Raw genomic sequence first — 26,191 nt, forward strand, 5'->3', positions numbered from 1 at the left:
AAACGCGAAAATCGAAAAAAAGGCGAAAAAACACGAAAAACATGAAAAAGGTGAAGAAACGGAAAAGAGAAAAAACAAGGAAAAGATCGAAAAAGATCGAAAAACAAGAAAAAACGATAAATGAAAAAAAAAACGGAAAAAACGTGAAAACAATGAAAATCACATTTAACTAGATAAATATACGTATTATGATTATAATTGCACTTTATCAATTTTATTAAAATTTGTCAATCAAATATGGTAATGAAATCATTATTTCATTCCATTATATTATCCTATACATTTGGTGCCTTCTATGGTTACTTTGTTTTTGACAAAGTACTATTACTTGGTGTGTTTTCACCATTGGATGATTGAGTATAAAATTAATCCAATGGTGAAAACACACAAAGTAAGCATAGCCTTTACCCATACATTTAATTACATTATAACGTTAATTATATGGGAAATTTACAAAACTGGGTCAAATTGGAGGCCCATTTACATATTTAACTCATTTACTCAACCTACTACATATCTAGACTGATTTTATATGACTTTCCCATAATACCATCAATATTTACGCACGTCTCACCCCCTCCCGTCTGACTTCGCAGATTTCATATTATGCGAAGCCTGCGAAGCAAATGTTTGGGTTTATATGCGAAGCTAAAGTTTGGTTTACTTGATGAATTTTGTTCGCATATGCGAAGCCTGCGAAGCTAAAGTTTGGTTTACTTGATTAATTTAGTTCGCATATGCGAAGCCTGGATATGTTGTGAAGCTAATTCGCGAAGTGGTATATAACAAAAAATGGCAAACAACAACGAATTCTAACATTAAAGTCATAACATTATCAAAATTTACAACAAGATTGCCACAATAACAACATTAAAATCATAAGATTATCAAAATTTACTACAATAAACTCCTAACAAATCACTTCATAATACATAGGCTACTATTCACTAAGATTGCCACAATAAACTCCTAACAAATCACTTCATTATACATAGGTTCTTATTCACCACCGATGGATGGATGTCTCGCGACACATAGACTCTTATTAACCACTAAGGGATGGATGTGTCCCATGGTATAAACTCTTGTTCACGACCGATGGTTGGAAGTCCAGGCGTTTTTGAATGGATGTCTCTCATGGCACCCTAACACGCCGACTTCCAGGAATGAATATTACGTATTCAACCACCTTCAGAAAAATTTAATCGTGTTAGTCTGAAAAAAGAAAGATTTGGCTTCGCGAAATGATGATTCGCTAAGTATGCGAACATAAATGTGCAAGGAAGAGGGTGATTTTACTTAGCGAAACAATGATTTCGCGACGTCCGCGAGGAGGAATGTGACGCTCTGACTTCGCGAAACGATGATTTCGCGGAGTCTGCGAGAGAAATTTATCGAATTACCTCGCAAACTTCACGTTATCATCGTTTCGCGAAGTAAAATCGATAAATTTCTCCCCGAAGACTTCGCGAAAACCGCATATGCTAAGTGGATTGGTCCGGGAAACGCAGAAAAAATAGTATATACTTACATTTTTCGACGAACCCAATATGGTAAACTGGGAAAAACCATGAAAATAACGTAGAATCACCATTTCTTCGAACGAGCAGGAAATGGAAGATGAAGAACCATGGCTTCGTTGTCTAGGGTTAGGAAGTTGCAGAATCAAGAGATGGAGAGAGGAAGAAGAGAAATACATTGTGATTTGGAGAAATGATGCAGATTTCATGCAATTTAAAGAAAAATAGGAAGATCAAAAGTCTTGGAATCATTAATGGGGAGCTGCCACTGTTTCGCGCAACCAAGGAGAAGAGGGGAGAGACCGTTCGCGTTTGGGGAAATGGGAAGGTTAGGGATATTATGGGAAAGTCACACAAAATCAGTCTAGATATGCAGTAGATTGAGTAAATGAGTTAAATATGTAAATGGACCTCCAATTTGACCCAATTTTATAAATTTCCCTAATTATATTACATTGTATTATAACGTGCCAAACCACATCTTAAGGTTATTTCTTTTAGTTTAGGTGAAGTTAAATTATTGTGAAAAGTTGAGTTGGTTTGTAGGGCAGAGAAGCATGTGAAACTGACTTGGGAAGATGTCCTTTGCTCTGATTTTGTAGCCACCAATTATATATAAAATATCATTTTGTATTATTTGATAGATATGGTGTAAAAAACATAATAAGACCATATCAGGGACCCTATTATTTGGAACTTTCTTATTATTTTTCACAAACAGAAGAAAGACAAAATTCATTTTAACTATTTGTGATTTTGGTCTTACAAAACAATCTTTGGTTATTACCAAAAAAAAAAAAATCTTTGGTTATTCCATTTTTTTCTATCAAATTTGCGTATTCATTAGAGTTTTATGTATTTGATTTTTTTTTTTGAATAAATGTATTTTGTTATCTTGTTCTGAAAAATAACTTTTTATAAAGATTTAATACATCATTTGTTCTCTGAACTTGTCCAAAAAGTCTAATTGACCCCTAAACTTGTCCATAAAATATTCAGTTAACCCCATGAACTTTGCGTAAAATACAACTAATTAATCACTCGCTTGTAAAAAAAGTAAGTTAAATAAGGAAGATGTGTTGCACGTGCCTTAGGACGTTATTGCGTAATTCATAAAATAGATTAAAACATATTAAAAAAGTTATTACTTGTTCGACTATAAAAAAAAAATTGCTTCTCTAATATTAGAATCGCATATGCTGATCTTGGTCGTCTTAGTTTTTAAGATGCGTGTGACATATCTTCCATATTTAACTTACTTTTCTACAACTGAGTGATTAATTAATTACATTTTACGCAATTCGGGGGCTAGCTGAATATTTTATACAAGCTCAGGGAGCTATCAGAACACTTTGAAAGTTCAGGGATCAATCAAGCTTTTTAGACAAGTTCAAGAGGCAAATGATGTATTAAGTTTTTTTTTTTATAAAAGCAGAATTTTTTTTGGAAAAACAACATTTTCTAACAGCAAACCGTAACAACAAACAACATAAATCAAATGGACCCTACTTCTTAACCATTTGTTTTTGTTTTTCTAACCTTTGTTTTTTTGTTTACTTCAAAAAAAAAAAAAAAAAAGACATGAAAGTGCTTAATTATAAATGGTAAAATATCTACAAAAAGCTATTTTTAAAAAGAATGTTAATTTATTAATATCTATTAACTACCGACAATAATAAAAATAAATTAAGCAAATTGTAATATAAAACGAGTTTTTCATGTCAAATGAAGGATCTTTAGTTTAAAGAGTCCTTCATTTGATACGAAAGACTCCATCCTTATTATAATTTCTCAATAAACAAAGTACATATAACCATTAAATCAAACATATTATTCATTTTTTGTGTGGATTACTATATCCAACCCCAATTTTCCACCCTCAGCCTCGAAAAAAGACGATACTGCCTCTTACCATATATTTCAAAAATCCTAAACTCTCTCAAACTCAATTCTTTTCGAAATCCTTGATTACACGTGTAATGGCGAGCAATCCGTCCCCAGGAAGAGACGAGAACGACCAATCCGTTGAAGTCGAGGTATATTTAAAATTTTTTGATTACGTTTTAAAATTTTCAAAAAAATTGGTTGTCGGGATCCAGGTCATAAATTTAAATTTGCTTCTAAACTTTTTAGAGAAGAATAAATATACTATTTATACAAAAAAAGATTGTAACATTTTATCTTTAACGTTTTCAACTTAAAGCAAATTTTGGTTCCAAATAACGATAAATGAATTAATTTCGGACCAAAGTAACAAAACTCATAAAATAAGACCTAAACTCAAAAGGGAAAATAAGGGGGATGAAGGTGTTAATTGCACCTCCAAGAGATGAAGGATTGCGCATCTTACCAATTTATCTAATTAACTTTTTTTTTCTTTTCATAAAAAATGCCGTGCAGTTATACAATTAGCAATTTTTTTTACTAATAATGTTAGTTTTTAATAACGTTATATGTTAACTTTGATGATGTGACATATTGACTTCTAGTTATATAGTATAATGAAATATTGATTTTCACTTATTGATGTGACTTGTTGATTTGATTAGATGACAAACAATATTAGTCGATTTTTTTAATAACATAATTTTATTACGAACAAAAATACAATATTCTTCTATTTTTTTTTAAATGAATATTCATCTACTTTTAAATCCATGAAACCACATTTTATTATTATTATTTTACTTTTCCCTCCAAAAATGATGTGATAAAAATATACCAATTAAGCTACAATTGAGCTACACCTAATTGATAATAATTAAAGATGTTAATTTAATGTCAAAATACAAATAAAAATGGGATAAGGTACAAAAAAAAAAAAAATACATCAAAACGTTTACAACCAGAAGTCATTTTACTCTTAACATTTGCAATAAAGAGCAATTTTACCCCCTAATGTTAACAAATTAGGTCACTTTGAGAAATAATTTATTAAACTGTATTATCATCGATTATGAATCTTGTCATCTACACTCCACACGTACATCAATTTATCACTCATTAGTACCATATCACAAACATATGATTAAACGTAAAAAAAATTAAAAACAAAATAAAAAATATACAGTCTTTTGTACAAGTTGAGATATTTTAAAATATTTTGCCAAATTTTTAATTATATTATTAAATAATAAAAAATATGAAATCTTTTTTTTTAGAATCAGTTGATATGGACTTGGTACAGAATAAGAAATAAAATATTTATATTTTATACTAATGTCTGAAATTGACCAAACTTGTCAATGTTAAAAGTAAAATTATATAATTTTTAGACGTTAAAAATAAAATCGCACCATTTTAGATATTTGGGGTATTTATATGCCTTATCCGAATAAAAATATTGTTCTAATTATGAGTAATGGTTAAGAAAACATAGGCTTATGATTATTTTTGAAAGTTATTTTATTTATCCACATAACCATACACACCACTAGTTGTTATGTATTGAATCATAGCTTCATGAATACAGTAAGCAATTGAGCACAATGCTTAAAATTTTGCTACCACTTTTCAACAGTACAACAAGAATTTTCATATTTTTGGAAAACTTAGGAAATAATTATTTTGAAAAAAATTAAAGAATTAAAATATTTTTTTAGTGTTTTTTTTTGTTACAAACAGGAAGAGAAAAAAAAAACCCAGAAAAAGGCCGCATTAAGCAGTAACAAGACCGCATTTAACTACAACACTGGAAAACAAAAAGAACTGTTGACTGTTGTTGTATTTATTAAACTTTTACGTTATCTTGTTTTGGTTCCAAACACAATATAACACTTCACAGTATTTTATGGGTCAAGCTCGTACTGGAATCAACAGGCTTTCGTCTATAAAAATTCGATCCAAGTTCAGTTTAGTCCACTATTAATTTAAGCACATTTAAACTGTATTGAGCTCGAACTGAAAAGTTGAATCTCAAACTCAATCCAATTAAATTCACCTAAAAATAATATATATGTATATATTTTAATAATAAAAATTAAAATTAATACTTAAACTAAATATTTAATCTATAAATTTAATAACTAATATTAATAGAACACATCGCTCCGCTGATTTCCTTTTGCCTTTGCTTTCTGAAGATAATGTAGGGGTTAGTTTTCCTAAGCTAATTCCGGACTAACTTGTTGTGGTGTTTTGTTTTTACTTTCTTTTTCCTACAAAAAAAAAACAGATCGGACTGGACCATATTATCATATTTTATTAAATTCCTAATCCGCCCATAAAATAGATGGACTTTTGCGGGTTTAGTCTCGATTGGGTAAATAACCAATTTCTTTATCCATGCCTGAGCCGTTTGGACAGACCGAGCGATACCCAGATCCGTGAACAGGTCTAATTAGAACAAAGTTGAAATATGAGGGGCTAAATAGCATAAACAACAATTGAGTAACTTAGAAACATGCTTTGCCAAATATAAGAAAACCACCCAACCAATTTCCAAATAATAACTAACACCATCCATCATATAGAAAAACCAAACCAGCACACAAAAATCTTAGGTAATTGCTTTTCTTCTACTCCCTTCTTCCTTAATGGGTAAATTACACCAACCACTACTGAACTTTATCTATTTTAATATTGTGGCTATTGAACTTCAATTCTTAATGGTAATGTCTACTGAACTTTACACTTTTTAACACCGGTGGTCTCTCACCACCTCAAAACGACCGTTGACGGTCTCAAAATAAAAAATTTGAAGATTTAATGATATTCCAAGGACCTTTAATTTGAAAATTTTCGATTTGGGGTCATTTATGTGTTGTTTGGTTAAAAGAGAGAATGAACTTTTAGAGAGAGAAAGCTCCAAAAAGGTGATTTTAGAAAATAAAAAATATTGTTTCATGGTGCATGTCGTTCTGAACAACTTTAGATCTTGAATATTTTCATTTTGAGGTCGTTAACGGTATTTTGAGGAGTCAGTTAAAGTTGAGTGACATCGGTATTAAAAAAGTGTAAAGTTCAGTGGACATTATACTGTTTAGAAGTGAAGTTCAGTCGTCACCATAGGTTTAGTGGCTATGGGTGTAATTTACCCCTTCCTTACTTCGTAAGTGTTTGGTGTTTATCTTTTCACTCAGAAATAAAGACTTTTTAGATGTTTGTTCTGACACATTCTGTAAGTTGAAAAATAGTTTTTAACAAAAGTACAAAATCTCTACTTTTTTGGAAAATCAGAGCAAACAGCAAAAGCAAAATGTTTGGTTGCTCATTTTCATGCTCTTGTTTACCTTTTCATTTCAAAATGATGAGTTTTAAATGTTTGGTTAGTGACTTCTTATTTGTCTTTTACATCTGAAAAGTAGCTTTTGACAAAAACAGTCATGTTTCTTGTAAAAACAGTTTTTTCCGACAGCAAGTCCTAAACGAAAAATTCTACTATGATCTCGTTCCATGTACACTTTTTTTTCTTACACCAATCATCTCCGAATGAGGTAGCATGACCCGGTAGAAGTTCTCAGTTCTAAACGGCCCCTTACACTTTCTCTCTCTAACTTTCTCTCACTAACATTCTTCTTTTGGCGGGAGGTGGACCCCACAGGTCTATCAAAATCTCGTCTTTCTCAAGTCTGTTTCTCATAAATCCTGCACAACTAACTTTCCTCTTTCCACTTCTTCTTCTTCTTCACTGTAAATATCTATCTATGTCGCCTTCTTCTTTCAGGCAATAACACAAACACCATTTGGGCATTTTCAAAATATGGCAAAAGAACCATCTTTAACATTACCCTATTTCTCCTCCTTCTTCTTCTTCTTCTTCTTCTTCTTCAACCAGATTCTCTCTCTTTCGCCGGATGGTCTTTCCCTCCTCTCTTTAAAATCCGCCGTCGATCAACCGGCGGGAAATTCCCCTTTCGCCGATTGGAATGAAGATGATCCCACTCCTTGCAGGTGGACCGGCATTTCCTGTATGAACATTTCTCGATTCCCAGACCCACGTGTCGTCGGAATTTCAGTTTCCGGTAAGAATCTAAGGGGATATATTCCTTCCGAGCTCGGAAAGTTAATCTATCTCCGCCGACTCAATCTTCATAACAATAATTTATATGGGTCGATTCCGGTTGAGCTTTTTAACGCTACTTCACTTCATAGTCTCTTTCTATACGGCAATAATCTCTCCGGTCATCTCCCTCCTTCGATCTGTAATCTTCCTAGACTTCAAAACCTTGATCTCTCTAACAATTCCTTATCCGGTTCTTTACCGGAGATTTTAAATCGTTGTAAGCAGTTGCAGAGGTTGATTTTAGCACGAAATAGGTTTTCCGGTGAAATCCCGGCTGGGATTTGGCCGGAGTTAGATAATTTAGTTCAGCTTGATCTTTCTGCTAATGAATTCACTGGATTAATACCTAATGATCTCGGCGAGCTTAAGTCTCTAGCTAATACATTAAACCTCTCTTTCAATCATTTATCCGGTAGAATCCCCAAATCTCTCGGGAATTTACCGGTGACGGTCAGTTTTGATCTCCGGAACAATAATTTAACCGGAGAAATACCTCAGACAGGTTCATTTGCTAATCAAGGACCAACGGCTTTCCTCAACAATCCTCAATTATGCGGATTCCCTCTCCAGAAGCCATGTAAAGACTCAGCAAAAACCTCGCCGGGGAACCAAAATTCGTCACCGGAATCAGGCGGTGACAACAGCAAAAAAGGCCTAAGTTCCGGGATGATAATACTGATATCAGCATGTGACGCTGCCGGAGTAGCAATTGTGGGGCTGGTTCTGATTTATTTGTACTGGAAAAAGAAGGATGATGCTAATGGGTGTAGCTGCACAGGGAAGACGAGATTTGGGGGAAATGAGAAATCAGGGGTGTCTTTCTGCTGCTGCGGCCGTGGATTTCAAAACGAGGAATCGGAGGCGGAGGAGGGGGAGAAACCGCCGGAGAGGGGAAGAGGGGAAGGGGAATTGGTGGCGATTGATAAGGGTTTTAGCTTTGAATTAGATGAATTGCTTAGGGCTTCAGCTTATGTTTTGGGGAAAAGTGGGTTGGGGATAGTGTATAAAGTGGTGCTCGGAAATGGTATTCCGGTGGCGGTGAGACGGCTTGGGGAAGGCGGAGAACAGCGGTATAAGGAGTTTATCGGTGAAGTTCAGGCGATCGGAAAAGTTAAACATCCAAATGTTGTGAAATTGAGAGCTTATTATTGGGCTTCTGATGAAAAACTTCTTATCAGTGACTTCATCTCCAATGGCAATTTGGCTAATGCTCTTAAAGGTTAGTATGTTTTTTTTATTCCGTTTGTTTGTTATCGCGGTTAGCTATTGCAATTTACTTTTTAAACAGGCGGTCGTAGTTGTTTCTCAATTCTAACGAACTAATTATTTAGAGTAGAAAAGCAAAATCTAACTATAAAAACCCGTCTTAAACAATGTTACCTAAAATTTAATTATTTAGAGTAGAAAAGCAAAATCTAACTATAAAAACCCGTCTTAAACAATGTTACCTAAAATTTAATTACGATGACAATTTCTGATACGATAACAAAAGTATACTTTTACTAATATGATGATATGATTACAAATTTTATAAATTTAATTGAAATTATTATTTTTGTTGCATTTATATCGTAATAGAATATATATATATATAATACGATTATGACTCTAGAATCGATTAATGGGCTTTAGACTGTCCATATACCTTGACAAATCCAAAGGGGTTAGGTAGGGATGAATCTAGGATTCACTGACCGAAAGTGTTTGGATACTATTTGGTGATCTATGAATGCTAAATTGATAAAAAAAAAATGGGTGTTTTTGCAGAAAAAATTGAAACCCCTAATACAATTTTCATATAATTTTTCGACGTTTTCTAGCGATTAGAGGTTGCACAAGCCCCCTCTCCTTGGATCCCTCCCTACGGCTTGGGAGGCTTAAGCATCTACTTGTAGCCAAAAAAACACACAAGAAAATTCAACGGAAGCTATGTATAGAGCTTTACTATTTTTCTAGTAAAGCATAAAAAAATATCAATTTAGCGTAAGAGAACATCTCATGGCCCTATTTATTAAAGAGTTTTTTGGGGTAAAATCAGAGGTTTGAGCAACTTTAGAAGTTTTGACTAGTCAAACTTTTAACATGGATGTTTGGTGAAGAGATGTTTGAAAGAGTTTATTGGGTTTAAAAAACTAATTTTGAAAAAACTGGATTTGTGAGCTTTTTCAATTAGCTTATTGTTCCATCCCTCTTGAAAGACATTTTTATCCCAATTACTACCCTTATAAAGGTTTTACCATGTCTTTATTTATCATTTTACACAAACAGCTATTAGTAATGAGTTAAGTTTTACCGAACAAGTTTTAAGTTTATACAATCAGCTAGTCAAATCAGCTAATAAAAAAGTTAATTAGCTAACTACTAACCAAATTAGCTATTAGGTAACAACTATTTGACAAACGGAGTCCATCTGTAACAAAGAATCCATATATAACAAAGAAGATCCTCTTAAAAAAGGTTGTTAATGATTTAGTGGGGGGTTTAGAATGGAAGAGTAATGAAGGGGGACAAATTACAGTGGAAGCATTAAGTAGTGGTTTAAAGTTGAGGGAATATAAGGGGATGAGTGACCTCTAATTATAGGACATGCTACCCATCATAAAAATATGGCCTACTTTATTTATTGCCTCCTCATCCTAACTCTAATTTCATTTTCTAGCCCATGTGTGTATTCTGTATTCTCACTTTCCTTCCTACCAAATGCCTATCCACTTCACTCTTTAATTCTCTAAACACTTGCTCTTAGTGTAACAAATCTTGTTTTGAATTCCAAAACCAGTCTTGGAACCTAAGAACCCCCGTAATTAAATCACCGAGTTTAGTGTCGAGTGCTGCTGACTTCGGTGTTTGAAGCATCGGCATCAGATGTCAAATGTATCATATGCTAACATCTGACATCTATCAGTGAACCCAATGAACAAATTGAACCAGCAAAATGCAAGTTAATTATACTATAGGTTGAGAAACTTTGGCATTATGATCTACCGCTTCAAGCACCTCTAATCTGCTTCTTGCAATCCTAAGGAAAACCTCTCTTACCTGCATCTGAAATGACACCAATCCTTCTTCCATTCTCCGGGTAATCTCCGCCAGTTCCGCCAACCTGTGCTGTTACTTCATCCATCTTTTCCGTTTCCACCGGAAATTGAAACCCCTATGCGAATTCAATCAAACTCTGTCCCAATTTTTCCATCCTCTGCCTTTCATCTAATAACCCAGTAGAACCTTTCTTCTCCTTCTTCTTCCATTCTTCCCCAATTTTTTCCTGCAATCCAGTCATGCTTTCTGAAAATGATTAGCCAATCCATTCCTCTCTTGACATGGCAGAGCCGCTACTCAATATATTTTCCAAGTTTATGATTAGTAGTTTACGATTTTGCTTCACAGTTGGGGTCAACTGGTCAACTGCTAATTGCGAAGTTCAATGGCTAATTAGCAGTGATTGCTAATGAGCAGTTGACCCCACAGTGAAGTAAAATCGTAAACTACGAATCTATCAGGTTGGATAAAAGCTCGAAACATCATTTGATAAAGGTGAAAACTAACTTAAAATACAAAAAACTAACATATAGAAAAGAATTTATGGATATGAAATCGAATTTGGATTGCAAAGGATGAGAAGTGGAGTGAAAAGTTGGTTAAGTCATATATATATATATATACACACTAAGGGTATTTTGGGAAAGTCTAATTTGAAAGTGTCTAATTTAGTAAGAGGTAATGTAGTCGATCTAGATATATAAACGAGTCTATCAATTGAGTCAGTTTTGTATTTACCCGATTTATATTAGATTTAGATCTTGTCTTTGTTAATTAAAAAAAAGTTTCAACTATTCATGGGTTTTTTCTTTTTTTAACTGAATCAAGTTGGATGGAAATGATTGGGGTTTGAATATTATAATATGAATCTTTAATGTGTTTGTTGTTGATTCTAACAGTTTGGTTGGCACTATTGCCAGTCACTGAGATTCATCTCAAATGGTGGGACACTTAATATTGGACACGTACTGCACCAGGCCGCCCCTTTTATATTAAAACAGATTATCATATTATAATTATAATTATATAAAATATAAGTACGGTAAAATAATAATCGTGTTAAATGAATTATATTAGAGGAATTGTTCCTAATTTTATTGGTTGTCGTGTCAAAATTTATCAAATTACCACATTTAGCAGTGCGACTGACGTGGTAGCATCCGATGAGCGGGACTAGTACTGGTCCATCCTACCTTGAAATTTTCATGTTCATATATATGTCGGAATTTCCCGATTCTGTCAGAAAACAGATACCTGGTATGATGAAAAACTCTACCTAATTAGAAGGGATTGGTCAGATGAAAAATGATCCACTACTACGTTTAGATCCTGTTCTTTGTTACTTAATTTTAGTATCAACAGTTCAGTAGCATCCAGTTCAGTAATCAGTTCAGTAATTTATCGTTACTTATTATAATTATAATTATTTTTTATTTTTATTATTATTAGAACCATTATTATTTTTATAAGCTTTTTATTTTAATTATTTCTATTTTTAAAGGATTATATTATTATTTCAGTTTCACTAGCATTCAGTTCAGTCCGGTAGCATTCAGTTCAGTTCAGAGTCTTAGTTTATATTTGAAGATTCTTTAATTCGTAATTATAATTGTTCGATAACTCAATCTCATCGTAAAAGAATCTACTAAGATCATATTTCGTTTCGCAGGGAAAAATGGTCAGGCATCTTCAAGTCTTTCATGGGCAACAAGATTAAGAATTGCCAAAGGAACAGCCAGAGGTTTAGCCTACCTCCACGAATGCAGCCCGAGAAAATTCGTCCATGGCGACTTAAAACCATCGAACATACTCCTCGACAACGAATTCCAGCCTCAAATCTCCGATTTTGGCCTAAACAGACTAATCAGCATCACAGGAAACAATCCCGCTTCATCCGGTGGCTTTATTGGGAGCGCTTTACCTTACTTAAAATCGGTCCAAACTGATCGAACCAACAATTATCGAGCCCCAGAAGCTCGAGTTCCGGACACCAGACCGACGCAGAAATGGGATGTGTATTCGTTCGGAGTTGTTTTGCTCGAGCTGCTAACAGGGAAATCGCCTGAACTTTCGCCTACAACTTCAACTTCAATGGAAATTCCTGACCTTGTAAGATGGGTACGGAAAGGTTTCGAACAAGAGAATCCGTTATCCGACATGGTTGATCCTACATTGCTTCAAGAAGTTCATGCTAAGAAAGAAGTTTTAGCAGTATTTCATGTTGCTCTTGCTTGTACCGAAGTAGAACCGGATGTTCGTCCCAGGATGAAAACCGTGTCTGAAAATCTTGAACGGATCGGAACATAAGAAAGTTTTTTAATTTTGGAATGCTGATTATTCAGTTGAACGGATCACCCCGACCTTCAATCATTTACTTAACTTGGATTTTTAAATCGGATGAAAAAAAAATTGGAATCAGGAAGTTTTAGTAATCATAATTCGGATCTTTTGAGATAAATTTTGTTTCGGGTTAGTTACAGTTAAAGCATATCACTCTCGTGTGTTGACGTATTTAGTAGAAATCGAATATGAGAGTTCTTGTTACAAATTCAATCAATCTGCCGATATTTTGATTTGTAATTTAAATTTCCATTCCATTTCAGTGGGATGCATTCTAATAAAAAAAAGTCAAATTAATTCTATTTTGTTCCTTTTATTTTCGTATTTAGTGAGGTAAATTATTAAAAGCATCCGGTTCTTCATGTCAAATGAAGGATTTTCCATATATATATATATTTTGCCATGTGTAACATGGACCCACATGTAATATAAGAGGTCTCACTATTTTAATTATTAAGCGGGGTCATAATACACGTGTCCAAATTTGAATTGTGGGTCCTCCAAATGATATGGAAAACCAGGTGTTTAATATAAGAAATCGTTTAGTAGAGCAGTTAATTAAAAAAATATGGATGTGTTTTTGTTTATATTTCTATCTAGTTTTATGAGGAATTTATTTAAATCTATTTTCTGGATTTATTCAGATTTGAACCGAATAAAAGAGAGATAAGGATGTTAGAGTTTGTCCTAGCCTCTCCCCTATAAAAAAGACAGTAAGCTATCTAACCATAATTCAGAGAAATACAGAAAAGATGGCGAAAAGCTGCCACACTCTCTCTCTCTCTCTCAACTACAACCGCCCTTAATTCGTGGACCAGGCGTTTCCTCTCTGATTAACCTCGGCTTAGTTGAAGTGTGATCGGTAATACGAAGGTCATGGCGATATGTTCTTCTGCTGCAAATCCCATCAGAGGTTATCCGCGCTACAAGAGGTAATCCAATAACCCGTATAAAATATGTGATATTTATTATTCATTTGTATCGGAGTCACATATCTTGTGTTATGTCGGTTTGGATCCTTGAATATGAAGAAAAACATTGTTTTTGCATGCTACGATTAATATATGTCTTTTTTTAAAGATTAATATATGTATTAGATCTATGTTTATGGGTATGGATATGTGTTTTTAAAACTGTTTTTTTAATGAACAACATTGGAATCACATAGAACAATGTATATTTACAATTTAGGGTTTTCAAATTCGGAATAATGCGAGTTCTAGTCCCATTTGAGAATGTATGTGTCTCAAACCCTGCTTTATGATCGTCGTATGGACAAATGGACTTCACCAACGTGATCAGGGATTCAAAAACCTTCTACTAGAACAAGTTCCAAAGCTAGTGGACGACATGAAGGCGGTGTGTGGGCCACACGCGGCGTCTTCAGGCTCCACACTCCTATAATTTGGCGTCCGCCACGTGTGGCGCACACGCCAAATATGCCACGACACTTGGTGATTAGCGGCTAATCCTGTTTCACATCTCGATTCTAATTATTCAAGAGTCCAATCACACAAATCAATATAGCAATGAAGTTTTTCTTCAAATTAATTGCATCTCGAAAATCAATCTCTGTAAATTATTTTCTCTTTTATCATTCTGTTGGGGCTAATTTTTAATTTCATTTTTTACATAATTAAATAGCATAGGTTATAATTATATTACATAATAAAATAAAAATAAAAATAATAAAACATGATAAAAGAAAAAAGAAAATGCAAAATGGGAAAAGGAATTGCTATTTTTAAGGAAACCCGGTCTGTCAATTTTGATAAATTTTATGAGGTATCCAACAACAGAATTTTGCAACGACGACAATGAATTTTGAAACTAGAGGTTGCAAGGAATCCAAAGACTACTCATGGACATCGAACATACTTATAACGAGGAATATATAAATTTTTAAAGTTTGCTCCAAAAACACAAAATTGCAAAAAAAAAAAACAAAAAACAAAAAAAAAACAAAAAACAAAAAAAAAAAAAAAACAAAACGGGACTCCTATTTTCTGGGCAGATTTGTAGCCATGATCTTCCATAATGATGCACGAATTTTACTTCTAATCTACCAACCGAAGTAGTAGGAGCGAGATTGAATAAATTTATAAGCTAACTAGTTTTTGGCCCGTGCGATGCACAGATTCATCTTAATATATAAATATTAATAAAAATACAATCTAATAATTACAATTAATGACATAAATGTGTTATATAAATTAAATATTATTATTTGATTTTCACATTTACTTTAAATAATATTTTTATAGATAAATATAATAATAAAATAAAAACTAATATATTATATATTATATTATATTTTTTATCAGTAAAAAAGGAGGAAGTGACACCTCAGTTCCATCGTTACTGTTTGATATTATATATAGATATGTAGAGAATTAGAGAGATTTTAGGGATTAATTTAAATTCTGTAGTAATCTTAGATACATGGGATAAAATAATCTTTTTATAGATAAATATACATAATAAAATTAAAATTAATATATTAAATTTTTTATCACTAAAAAAGGAGGAAGTGATACCTCAGTTCCATCGTTACTGTTTTATATTATATATAGATGTGTAGAGAATTAGAGAGATTTTAGGGATTAATTTAAATTCTGTAGAACTCTTAGATATAGTACGGATAAAATAATCTTTTTATAGATAAATATATATAATAAAATTAAAATTAATATATTAAATTTTTTATCACTAAAAAAGGAGGAAGTGACACCTCAGTTCCATTGTTACGGTTTTATATTATATATAGTACGGATACAATAATCTTTTTATAGATAAATATATATAATAAAATTAAAATTAATATATTAAATTTTTTATCACTAAAAAAGGAGGAAGTGACACCTCAATTCCATCGTTACTGTTTTATATTATATATAGATTTAGGTAGTCGATGCTCAAAAAGTCTATAAATAAGAGTTGTTTTCTTCACAAATCTAGACAATCAACACAACAACAAAAAAATCCACAAACAAACACAACATATTGTAATTCAAAATCAATCTAAAAAACTCTCTTTCTAGCCTTTAATTTCGTTAACTTCAAGCTATAATTTCCGATTTCCAATTCCCAAATTTGAGTATCCAATTTTCAATTTCTAGTTCCTGCCAAAATTCAATTGCTTAATCCGTTTCTTGAATTCTCCATTCCAACCATTAAATTTCATTTCTAACTATTCAATCCTCGTTGTCAAGCTTCGAACCAAAACACCCCAAACCTTTATCTTTCCCTATTTTCAGTTTTCGAACCATTTCCATCTATGATGCACGGACACGCCGGAATCATCACGTATCGCATGTCCGATACGTTTCCGACACGGATACGGCTGGAAACGCCAGGGACACCGTGTCGGGGCCGTGTCGGGGCCGTGTCCGTAATTTCGGAAAGTTGGACGCGTATCAGTGAAGGATACGCGTGTCCCAGGAAAAAAACCCTAATTCTTCAAAACCGAAAAATCCTTTCCGATTCCGATTACATCCTTTCCTATTCCGTTCATCTCCTTCAATAACCGATTACATCCTTTCCTATTCCGTTCATCTCCTTCAAAACCGAAAAATCCTTTCCGATTCCGTTCATCTCCTTCAATAACCGATTGATTCTTATTCCATTGGAGAGTCAGAAACTCCAAAGGACAGGGACAGGGGGATACCGTTCATCTCCTTCAATAATTTCGTTTACATGTATTTATTTAGTTATATTACAAAAAATCATATATAAAAATATATTTTTAATGTTTATAAATTTGCCCCAATATTTTTAATATTTACACGTGTCCCCCAAGTATCCGTGTCCTGTGTTTTATAGAAATGACGTTTCCCGTGTCCGTGTCGGATACCGTATCCGTGTCCGTGTCCGTGCAACATAGATTTCCATCAATTATTTTGAAGCTATTAATCATCCCAATTCAACAAATTAATCAATTTTTTATTAGTTCAAATCTTTCACCAGTCGTTTCGTTTCTAAAATTCAAGTTTAAGCGCGTTAATTCATTTACTTTTCTAAAATCTTTACTTATTACTTGGGAATTAACTTCCTTGGCATGCCCACACACCAAATCCACATGTGTTCAACATTGAAAATTAATATATTTCGAAAATATCGTTAACCTATTCTTTATCTCAGACGTGCATGTATTACATATAGTTGTGTAACTAGTTTTGGCTTGATAACCAAGGCCGGCCCTGGGCCTAGACCCGGGGTGCACCGACCTAGGGCCCAGGACTGGAGGGGGCTCAAAAGTTTTTTTAATGGTATATGTATATAAAAAGGCGGCCCGGTGCACTACGCGTCTCCGTTGAGCTGGTGTAATATTATTGCCTTATTTAATGAGGTGTTAATTGATTTTGAAGGTAAAAATGAGCGTTATGCCAAGAAAAAATTTCCAACCTTACCTATTATAATTTTAGGCGCGTGTTTTACATTGAAGGCGGGTTTACACCAGTAAGATCACATTGCATACCTTCCAAGAGCAGTTCGAAACTTAGCCCAAGTTATATCCCATATTCACAGGCCGTAGCAGTGAGTACTGAGTAGCTACTCCTAATTTTGGCTCATCTCTTGTTCATCAATCATAATCTACATTCTTGAGCCATTCAGAGAGGTTAGTTGAATTGGTAATTGCCAATGCTAATGCTTGATATCTGTTTGATTTTACTCTTCTTTCGCTAAATCCTTTCCATTAGAAACCCTAGTGCTGGATTCATGTTCATTGTGTTTGTTGGAAATCATCATAATTGCTAACAATTAACTGGTGCAACTATTAATTTTTTCCTTAATCAAGCTTAGATGATGGTTATTCTGTTGTGACAGTTAATGCATTAAGCTTGACATATAAATGCTATTAGAAGCATTTCGAAGTATGAATCATTAGCTAATTAGCTTTTCAAGTGCTCTTTGAAGATGAAATTCGAAATAACGGAATAGCATTTTGATGAAATTTCATACGAATCAAATAGAATTTGTGGGTTTAAAATGTACATCGCAAACATTCATGTGTCCATCCACCATAGATTACTGTATTAAATATTAATGCATTTGTAAGCCAGAGCTTTTAAGGTTCTGTTATGCCTATGATTTTCAGTATAGCGATATTACAGTAAAACTTGGTTGGATTCCTCCGTTTATAATCTCAGCCAATGGATGATTAGCAAATTGAATAGGTTTTCTAAATTTGCTTAAAAAACTCGAAACCAAGTTTCCGAACTATCACCATCAAGAGAAATTGTATTATAGTGCACCACGTCATCTGTACGCCGGAGCAGCCTGTACAATTTCTCCACTGTCAAATGTTGTATTTCAGGCACCATACCTGATTGGCTATGGTTGCTTGATAACAGGGTTTATTTACACCCAACACATGGCATGACCTCATAAGCCCACCTATCTAGGAAGAATCCGTTCCTAGTTAGAAGCTTCATCGTCGAGAGGGAAACATCCCGGATCACTGGCCGACCTTGACCCTGTTATTTTGAGGTCATATATAGTATTTAGAGTTTGCCTCGATTTGGTACCGCTCTCGCGGCCCGCACCGAAACAGTGCTTTACCCCTAGATGCCCAGTCAACTGCCGCGCCTCAACGCATTTTGGGGAGAACCAGTTAGCTCTAGGTTCGAGTGGCATTTCACCCCTAACCACAACTCATCCACTGATTCTTCAGCATCAGTCGGTTCGGAGGACCGCCCCTTAGTTTCACCAAGCTTCATCCTGGTCATGGATAGATCACCCAGGTTCGGACCCATCAGTAGTGACAATTGCCCTATGACGACTGGCTTTCGCTACGGCTCGGGAAAGCCTGCTTCCTATTCAAGATAGAACTCTAAACATGCAAGGATCCTACTTTAATTAGGTCAACCTCAAGCCTATATAAGGGTCTCAGACTTACCAAGTAGGATAGATCATTCCACATTTCACTCACGTTCTTTTGAGTTCCTTGCTAACTTGAGCGTCGGACTGGTTTTTATCTTTTTTTGCAGGTCATGACCTTCAGCTTATATTGGCTCCATACATTTTTCTTGATATCCAACTGGTGCGGTAAGCATGAACATTCCAATAGCGATTTCCTACAAACCAAAATTGGGATCCCTTTGCTGTGAGATCCATTGCAAAATTGATAATGCCGTCATTCAGAAAGGGCTCATAATAATAGAAGAATTCATCAGTTATCATCTGTTATAGCAACCAGATAAGTTCTCCTTTTCGTTCGAATTTAATTGAAACAAGGCATGAAGAAATTGCAAGTAAATGTTCCCATGATTTATAAAATATTATTATATGGTGTTTCAGATGAGGGCTACGCACATGTTTTGCCTAACATGTTTTACATGTATAACAACACATCAATAGGTAGGCTTAAACATGGTCCCATAGCATGGACACTCACTTATGGTCCTTGCATATGGTTTTTTTTATGTTTAACAAACTGGACCCATCCTTTTGTTAACTATGAATTCTTAGTTGACAGTGATCACAATTTGGTTACAATTGAGCAAATTCAGTTACTAGATTCAAGCATCTTACTATGCTTGAGATAGAACATGGTCATGTCACAACATAGTGTTGACGAGCTAAAATAATTCATCCACATGAAGCTTTGTTAATTCTTACATGGGCACAGTAGAATATGCTATTGAAGTATACTAGCTAATCTACGAACTTTGACTGCGACGAATTTATTCGACTGCAAAGTAGTTCAGTTTAAGCATGGCATTCTTTCTGTTCTCCTTTATTACTGGCCTATGAAATTAGTACTTTTATACATATATATTACTCTCATGGATCTCTAGACACATCTACACATTGGTCTAATTATAGCATATGATTCTATGCCATGCTTGTGTGATATATCATATATATATTGGTTTTGACATTGGGCCATTGGTTGCATTTGTAAGAGGAATATTTGTCAATCCCATGAATCTCATCTCTACCATGGTTGATCTTTATATCTTGAGAATGTTCTTAGGTTGCAAAATCCCATCTCCATAGTTGCTTCTTTCGTTTTGAAGGATTCTCAAGGTTGTAAAATTCCATTTCTATGATGGTTGCCCCATTTAGAAAGTTCCTCCAAGAAACGCATATATAATGACATTCACATGATCTACTCAAGCTATACGAAAGGCTAGAATCACCTCGGCTCTACATTTAATTACCTTGAAATCAGTCAAATGACTTGGCCTCAAACTCAATTTTTTTTTATCTATTCGACACATACAAAAGCCTTGGCCTCGCTCGAGCCAAAGCATTGAGCGCTTCCTTGCAAATAAATAACTGCTTGAAGCAACTAAGCTTTACAGAAGCCTTGATCACTCAACCAGTTACGAACAGTCCAAAAAGATTGCTCTTAATCGAGCTGCAGCCATTGTTTCGTTTTAAGCCTTGGTCTTACCTGAGCCAGGTCTATCACTTAGATATTCCAAGCTCGATTTAAACAAACTCACAAGTAAAAGTTCATTCCATCAAGGAAATAAACAAAAGGAAAAGGAAAAGAAAAACAATATTTTTCATTAAGATTTGGACAACTTGAAAATTATATTACACATAAGAGTAAATATATCTTAGGAAGGGATGAAGTATAAATTTGAACATTTATAGGGAAAAAAGATAATATTGATTGTGACGCTTAATTTTTTACTGTTCAATTTCCAATTGGCCTCAATATTTTTGTGTGGGCTCAATTTTGCCATTTGAAAAATGTAGCTATTAACCCATTTTAAATGTTATCTATAAAATCTTGTTCTATAAGACAGTCTTTTTTACTTGATCTAAAAGTATTTGTTGACATTTCAATTTTATATTTTATTGTATTATTAAAAAAAGTGCACCGGGCCGCTACAACTACAACATTGTATTATTAAAAATTCAGTTATGATAGAATTGTGCATCACCAGATAAAACCATGGTGGAAAGAAAGTATTTAATTTAATAAAAATCTACAGGTGTTCCCTTGATTATGTCACATACATACTTGGATAAGTTTGACTATATTATTGACTTTTTTATTTTAAATCTATATCACTATAAATTATAGTCAAGTACCTCTTTAACCCTCCTATAATTTTTCTTTACATGTTCTCTTTATTTTTTTTCTCTTTGATGTTTTTTTTATATAGGCTAAATTTGTAGTGACATGAATAAAAAAGATGGTCAATGATGTGGTCAAATTTGTCCAAGTCAGCATTTTGTTAAACTCTTATGGGGCGTTTGATATTCTATTGGGATAGAGATAAGGATAAGGATAAAGATCGGAATAGGAATAAGGATAAATGGTTGTGATAAGGATAAAAATATGATAGTCGAAAATTATTATTCAATGTTTGGTATGTGGAATAGGGATAAATAATACATTTGACTATTTTAACCTTATTTAAACTACATAACATTAATTTGAGGCATAAGATGGACTTTTCCATCCTATTAAAATTGCAGGAGCTTATCCCACCTCCTTATACCACCCCTCTCTTGGGTATAGGATTTGAGGGATAAGACTCATATCCATTTCTTATCTCCCTAACCTATCTCTAAAACAAAAATGAGATAACTCATCTCAGTTTTTTTATCCCTATCCCCGTGTCTTTATCCCCTCTAACAAACACCTCGCTAGGGATTTTCGTCATCTTAGGCTTTAATGTTATGGTAATGCAAAATTCAGAAATGAAGTTCAGAGGCCATGTTGTTAAAAGCGCTATACTTTAGGAGCCATAAATGTAATTTACCCTTTAAAAGTTTGAATACTTGGAATGATTCAAAGTTCAAACTATGTGCTTACCTCAGTTTGAAAAAATAAACATTACCCAAAAAAAATTCTCGTTTAAGCTTGATTCTTAATTCTTATCTCCTGCTTCTGTTTTTGAAAAAAAACACACACATCAGCAATCAACTAAATAGAATATAAGTGTGAGATGAGGATAGTCAAAAGAAACAATTACCTGATGTAACATAAAATCTATAATATTCATGAAAATCAAACATAAATTTTTATAATTTTAAAAATTTATAGATATATCTATTTTTTTTTTTAATGCTTACATGTTTTTTCTCTAAGTTTATATTTTCTATATTTTATAAGGATTTAAATCTTCTCAAGTTGAGTTCAACTTGAGAGATGATGTTTAATACATCTCAATCATTATCAGCTTCTGTATCCGATCCCATTTCCGTGTAACATAGCATTAAATAAAAGAATGACAAAATGGTTAATGAGTCAATTCTTTGTTTGCTAACAAACAAATGCCCCCCAATTCAAATGCTTAATCTTTCATTTAAAAAAAAAGAAGCTTAATCTTACTCGCGCAAAAATGGTTAGTAGAATGACCACTTTTAGTCTTCTTCTTCTACTTCAGGTTTTCATAGCTGATTGGATTGTTATAGATACAGCACAGCCCGGTCCAGGTTTTGGAAGATGCATTGAGAATGAGAAGGAAGCCCTCCTTAAATTCAAAGAGAGTCTCATAGATCCTTCAGGCTGGCTTGCTTCTTGGGCTGGTGAAGATTGCTGCAACTGGACAGGAATCAGCTGTAGCAACCAGACAGGCAACGTTGTGAAGCTGGACCTTAGAAGCTCCTCGGTTTGTGATCTGGTAAATGCAAGTGATACAACTGCTTATGACAGAAAATGTTTATTTGGCAGGTTAAGTCCTTCATTGATCAACTTGACATATTTGAATTACCTGGACTTGAGCAAAAACAATTTTCAAGGGAATTCTATCCCAGGTTCCATAACTTCTCTCAACAACTTGAGGTATCTCAACCTTTCCGATGCATCCTTTTCCGGTATGGTTCCTCAACATCTTGGAAATTTATCAAACTTGATTCATCTTGATCTTAGGGTGAAATTCGCTGTTGGTCGATGGTTGTCTCAAAATGGTCGCTCAACTTTGAGTTTTGTCTCAATTAGGCCACTCCGACGCTTTCAGTGATTAAAAAGGATCGGAATGATGACATGAGTGACACATCAACATGAGTCAACTCAGATATCTGATCGAAACAACAAATGACATTCATTTATGCGTTACCTGGCAGCCATGTATTGTTTATTTTTATGATTTTTTTTTTCATAAAAATAACCGACATATGGTTGTCACATGTCGTTTCGGTTAGACATCTAAGTTAACTCATGCTCACGTGTTAGTCATGGCATAATTCCGATGCATTTTAACCACTGAAATAGTCAGAGTGACCTAATTGAGACAAAACTCAAAGTAGAGTGATTTTATTGACACAAATTGAAGTTGAGCCATTTTGAGGCAACCATGTAAGTTCAGTGACCAATGGTGCATTTAATCCCTTAATCTTACCACATTTGTGTATCCACTGAATCTCTGGTTTTCTGACATTACAGGAAACATTTCTGAAGTTTCATGGGGAAGGTTATGCAATTTGCGTAGTGTAGATCTCTCATATAATGCTCTTGGTGGCCAAATAAAAGAGTTTGTTGATTCTTTAAGTGGTTGTCAAAATAATAGCCTGGAGGAAATAGATTTTAGTTCCAACAAATTTGCAGGGGGTTTGCCTGATTCCCTGGGATTGCTTAGGAATTTAAGATCACTCCGGCTCAACCATAACTCCTTCTCTGGTAAAATTCCAGAATCTATTGGAAATTTGTCTAGTTTATCCGTTTTCAGCCTGTCCTTTAACGTTATGAGTGGGAGCATCCCGGAAACCATTGGACAACTTAATCGGTTATATTATCTAGGGCTGTGTGGGAATTCATGGGAAGGAATCGTTACTGAAACTTGTTTTCAGAATCTCACAAGTTTGAATGAGTTTTCCTTGTCATCTGTTGCATCAGATTTTTTGTTTTTCAATGTGAGTCCTGACTGGATTCCTCCATTTAATCTCAGTGTTTTAGCACTCGATGATTGCCAAGTCGGCCCGGAGTTTCCTTCATGGCTCAAAACTCAAAACCGAATTTCTCAAGTATCACTCTCAAATACTGCAGTTTCAGGTACCATACCTGATTGGCTTTGGACATTATCACCATGGCTATGGTGGTTGGATCTTTCAGATAACATGCTAGAAGGAAGACTTGCCAACTCAATAACAGTAAGTAACTTCGGAGCATGGGTTGATCTCGGTTTCAATCGCTTGGAAGGTCAGCTACCACTTTGGCCAAACGTGACGAATCTCTCTTTGAGGAACAATTTATTGTCAGGACCAATTCCTACAAACATTGGAGAAATTGTGCCTAGATTGGAGAACCTGGATCTTTCAATGAACTCGTTCAATGGTAGCATCCCACATTCCATGAGTAAACTGAGGAATTTAAGTTTTCTTGATTTGTCAAGCAATTACCTGTCAGGAAAAATCCCTTCAAATTTGGAGGATTTACAAAACCTGATGGTCTTAGATCTGTCCAAAAACAACCTGGTGGGTGATATTCCAAGCTCTATTTGCTCATTACCTTCACTTTTATGGTTGAAGTTAAGCAGCAATAACCTCACCGGAAAACTCTCTCTGACTCTCAGAAATTGCACAGGCTTGTTTTCAATTGATCTTGGATATAACAGATTAACAGGTACAATATCTGAATGGATTGCAGATAAGTTGCTTCCATTTTCATATATAGGTCTAAGAGGCAACATGCTTAGTGGAAAAATTCCTGAACAGGTTTGCAATTTCCCTTTCCACATTTTGGACCTTGCACACAACAATTTATCAGGGTCTATTCCTAAATGTTTAGGGAACAAGTCAGTTTGGAAATCTTTGCCTAATCATTACCCTATACCGACACGAGATACTCATCATATAGAATTCTCGCAACGCCTGGAATTAGTTGTGAAGGGAAGACGAAATGAGTATACCAAAATAATCTCTCTTGTGAATATGTTAGACTTATCACACAATCATTTATCAGGAGAAATACCAGAGGAGATAACAAGTCTCTCAGCTTTAGGCACATTGAACTTGTCTTGGAACCATTTGTCAGGAAACATACCAGAGAGTATCGGAAGAATGCGATGGTTGGAATCTCTTGACCTCTCTTTTAACCATATAAATGGTCCTATTCCTCCTAGTATGACTTCATTAACTTCCTTGGGATATCTGAATTTGTCTTACAATAACTTGTCTGGACAGATTCCATCAGCCAATCAGTTTCTTACCTTCACTGATCCTTCCATCTATGAGGGTAACTCGGAGCTGTGTGGATCTCCATTGCCAACAAATTGCTCCTCAGGATCAACTGGTGCAGACAATGAAGTTGGAAATGGAGACGAAGATGAAGACGGGGATGACACTGTGTGGTTTTATGCGTGTGTTGGAGTGGGATTTATCGTCGGATTTTGGGTTGTTTGTGGTACTTTAGCAATCAACAAGTCTTGCAGAACTGCATACTTCAAGTTTGTGGATCAAATGTATGAAAGGATCTTACGGTTTCAAAGCAAATTGAGGTAATATTTGGCTTAAAAAATTGTATCTAATTGCTCTTTGACAACATTGTGATTGCAATAACTTGAACATTGCAGCTTTCTGGAAGATGATGCAAGTCCAAACAATGGGTAAAATGCATGGTCCTTGAAGTTTAAGGTATGTTCACATTGAACTTCGTTTTCTTTCAATAAACTTCAATCTCATTTCGGCCATTTTGTATACAAAAACCAACTCGAATGTGTACATGGCATATAAGACGGTTGACTATATTCAACTAAGTATTATGTCTAAAGTAGCAGAAACATGGCAGCCACGTGGCACATTCTAAGCCATGTTTTTTTTTAAGAATCACATCCTTGTCTGATGTGGCAATTAATTGACATATAAAAGCATTTCAATCAGTTTTTATACACAAATTAGCCGGAATGATTTCATTGATAGTAGCATGAAGTTCAATGATTTTATTGAGAGAGAATGAAGTCCTATAACCTTCGTGAAACAGACTGCAAACTTGAGTAAGTGTCAGTGCAATTTACCCTCCAAACAATGCAAGATTTCATGTATAAAGGAAGAAAATATCTCATACACTCATGTATGTGAGTATGCTTGATGTTGTATATCTATGTTGTTGTTGTGGTTTTTGTTATATTTTGTGGTTAATGTAAAGGAAAAAATAACTTGATTGTGGTAAATAACTTGATTGTGGTAAATAACTTGATTGTGGTATTTGTTGTTTTCATTTATTTGTTTTATTTCGAATAGTAGATTTAGTAGTGCTTGGTTAGAATTGAGAAACGACTTAGATAAGGTATAAATTCAGCTTTATGATTGTTGGGTAAGAGTGAATTTAGTCTCTCTCTCTCTCTCTCTCTCTCTATATATATATATATATATATATATATAT

At 34.2% G+C, this 26,191-nt stretch overlaps 2 protein-coding genes across 4 annotated transcripts; both read left to right on the plus strand.

The window, feature by feature from the left end:
- The first annotated feature begins 7,101 nt into the window (after positions 1–7,101).
- On the plus strand, positions 7,102–13,205 carry LOC136230646 (receptor protein kinase-like protein ZAR1). The gene is made up of 2 exons (XM_066019782.1): positions 7,102–8,743; positions 12,233–13,205. The coding sequence occupies exons 1-2, from the start codon at positions 7,222–7,224 to the stop codon at positions 12,868–12,870; spliced, it is 2,160 nt and encodes a 719-aa protein (XP_065875854.1). The 5' UTR covers positions 7,102–7,221; the 3' UTR covers positions 12,871–13,205.
- Positions 13,206–17,389: 4,184 nt separating this feature from the next.
- On the plus strand, positions 17,390–25,969 carry LOC136228757 (receptor-like protein EIX2). Of its 3 annotated transcripts, XM_066017231.1 has the most exons (5): positions 17,390–17,521; positions 18,894–22,689; positions 23,258–25,307; positions 25,383–25,443; positions 25,790–25,969. In XM_066017231.1, the coding sequence occupies exons 2-4, from the start codon at positions 22,215–22,217 to the stop codon at positions 25,417–25,419; spliced, it is 2,562 nt and encodes an 853-aa protein (XP_065873303.1). In that variant the 5' UTR covers positions 17,390–17,521; positions 18,894–22,214; the 3' UTR covers positions 25,420–25,443; positions 25,790–25,969. The 3 variants fall into 3 exon arrangements, with proteins under 3 accessions (XP_065873303.1, XP_065873302.1, XP_065873304.1); XM_066017230.1 differs by having other exon boundaries at positions 25,383–25,969; XM_066017232.1 differs by having other exon boundaries at positions 25,394–25,969.
- The last annotated feature ends 222 nt before the right edge of the window (positions 25,970–26,191 follow it).

The sequence above is a fragment of the Euphorbia lathyris genome, chromosome 5 (genome assembly GCF_963576675.1).
Source record: "Euphorbia lathyris chromosome 5, ddEupLath1.1, whole genome shotgun sequence".
Lineage (NCBI taxonomy): Eukaryota > Viridiplantae > Streptophyta > Magnoliopsida > Malpighiales > Euphorbiaceae > Euphorbia > Euphorbia lathyris.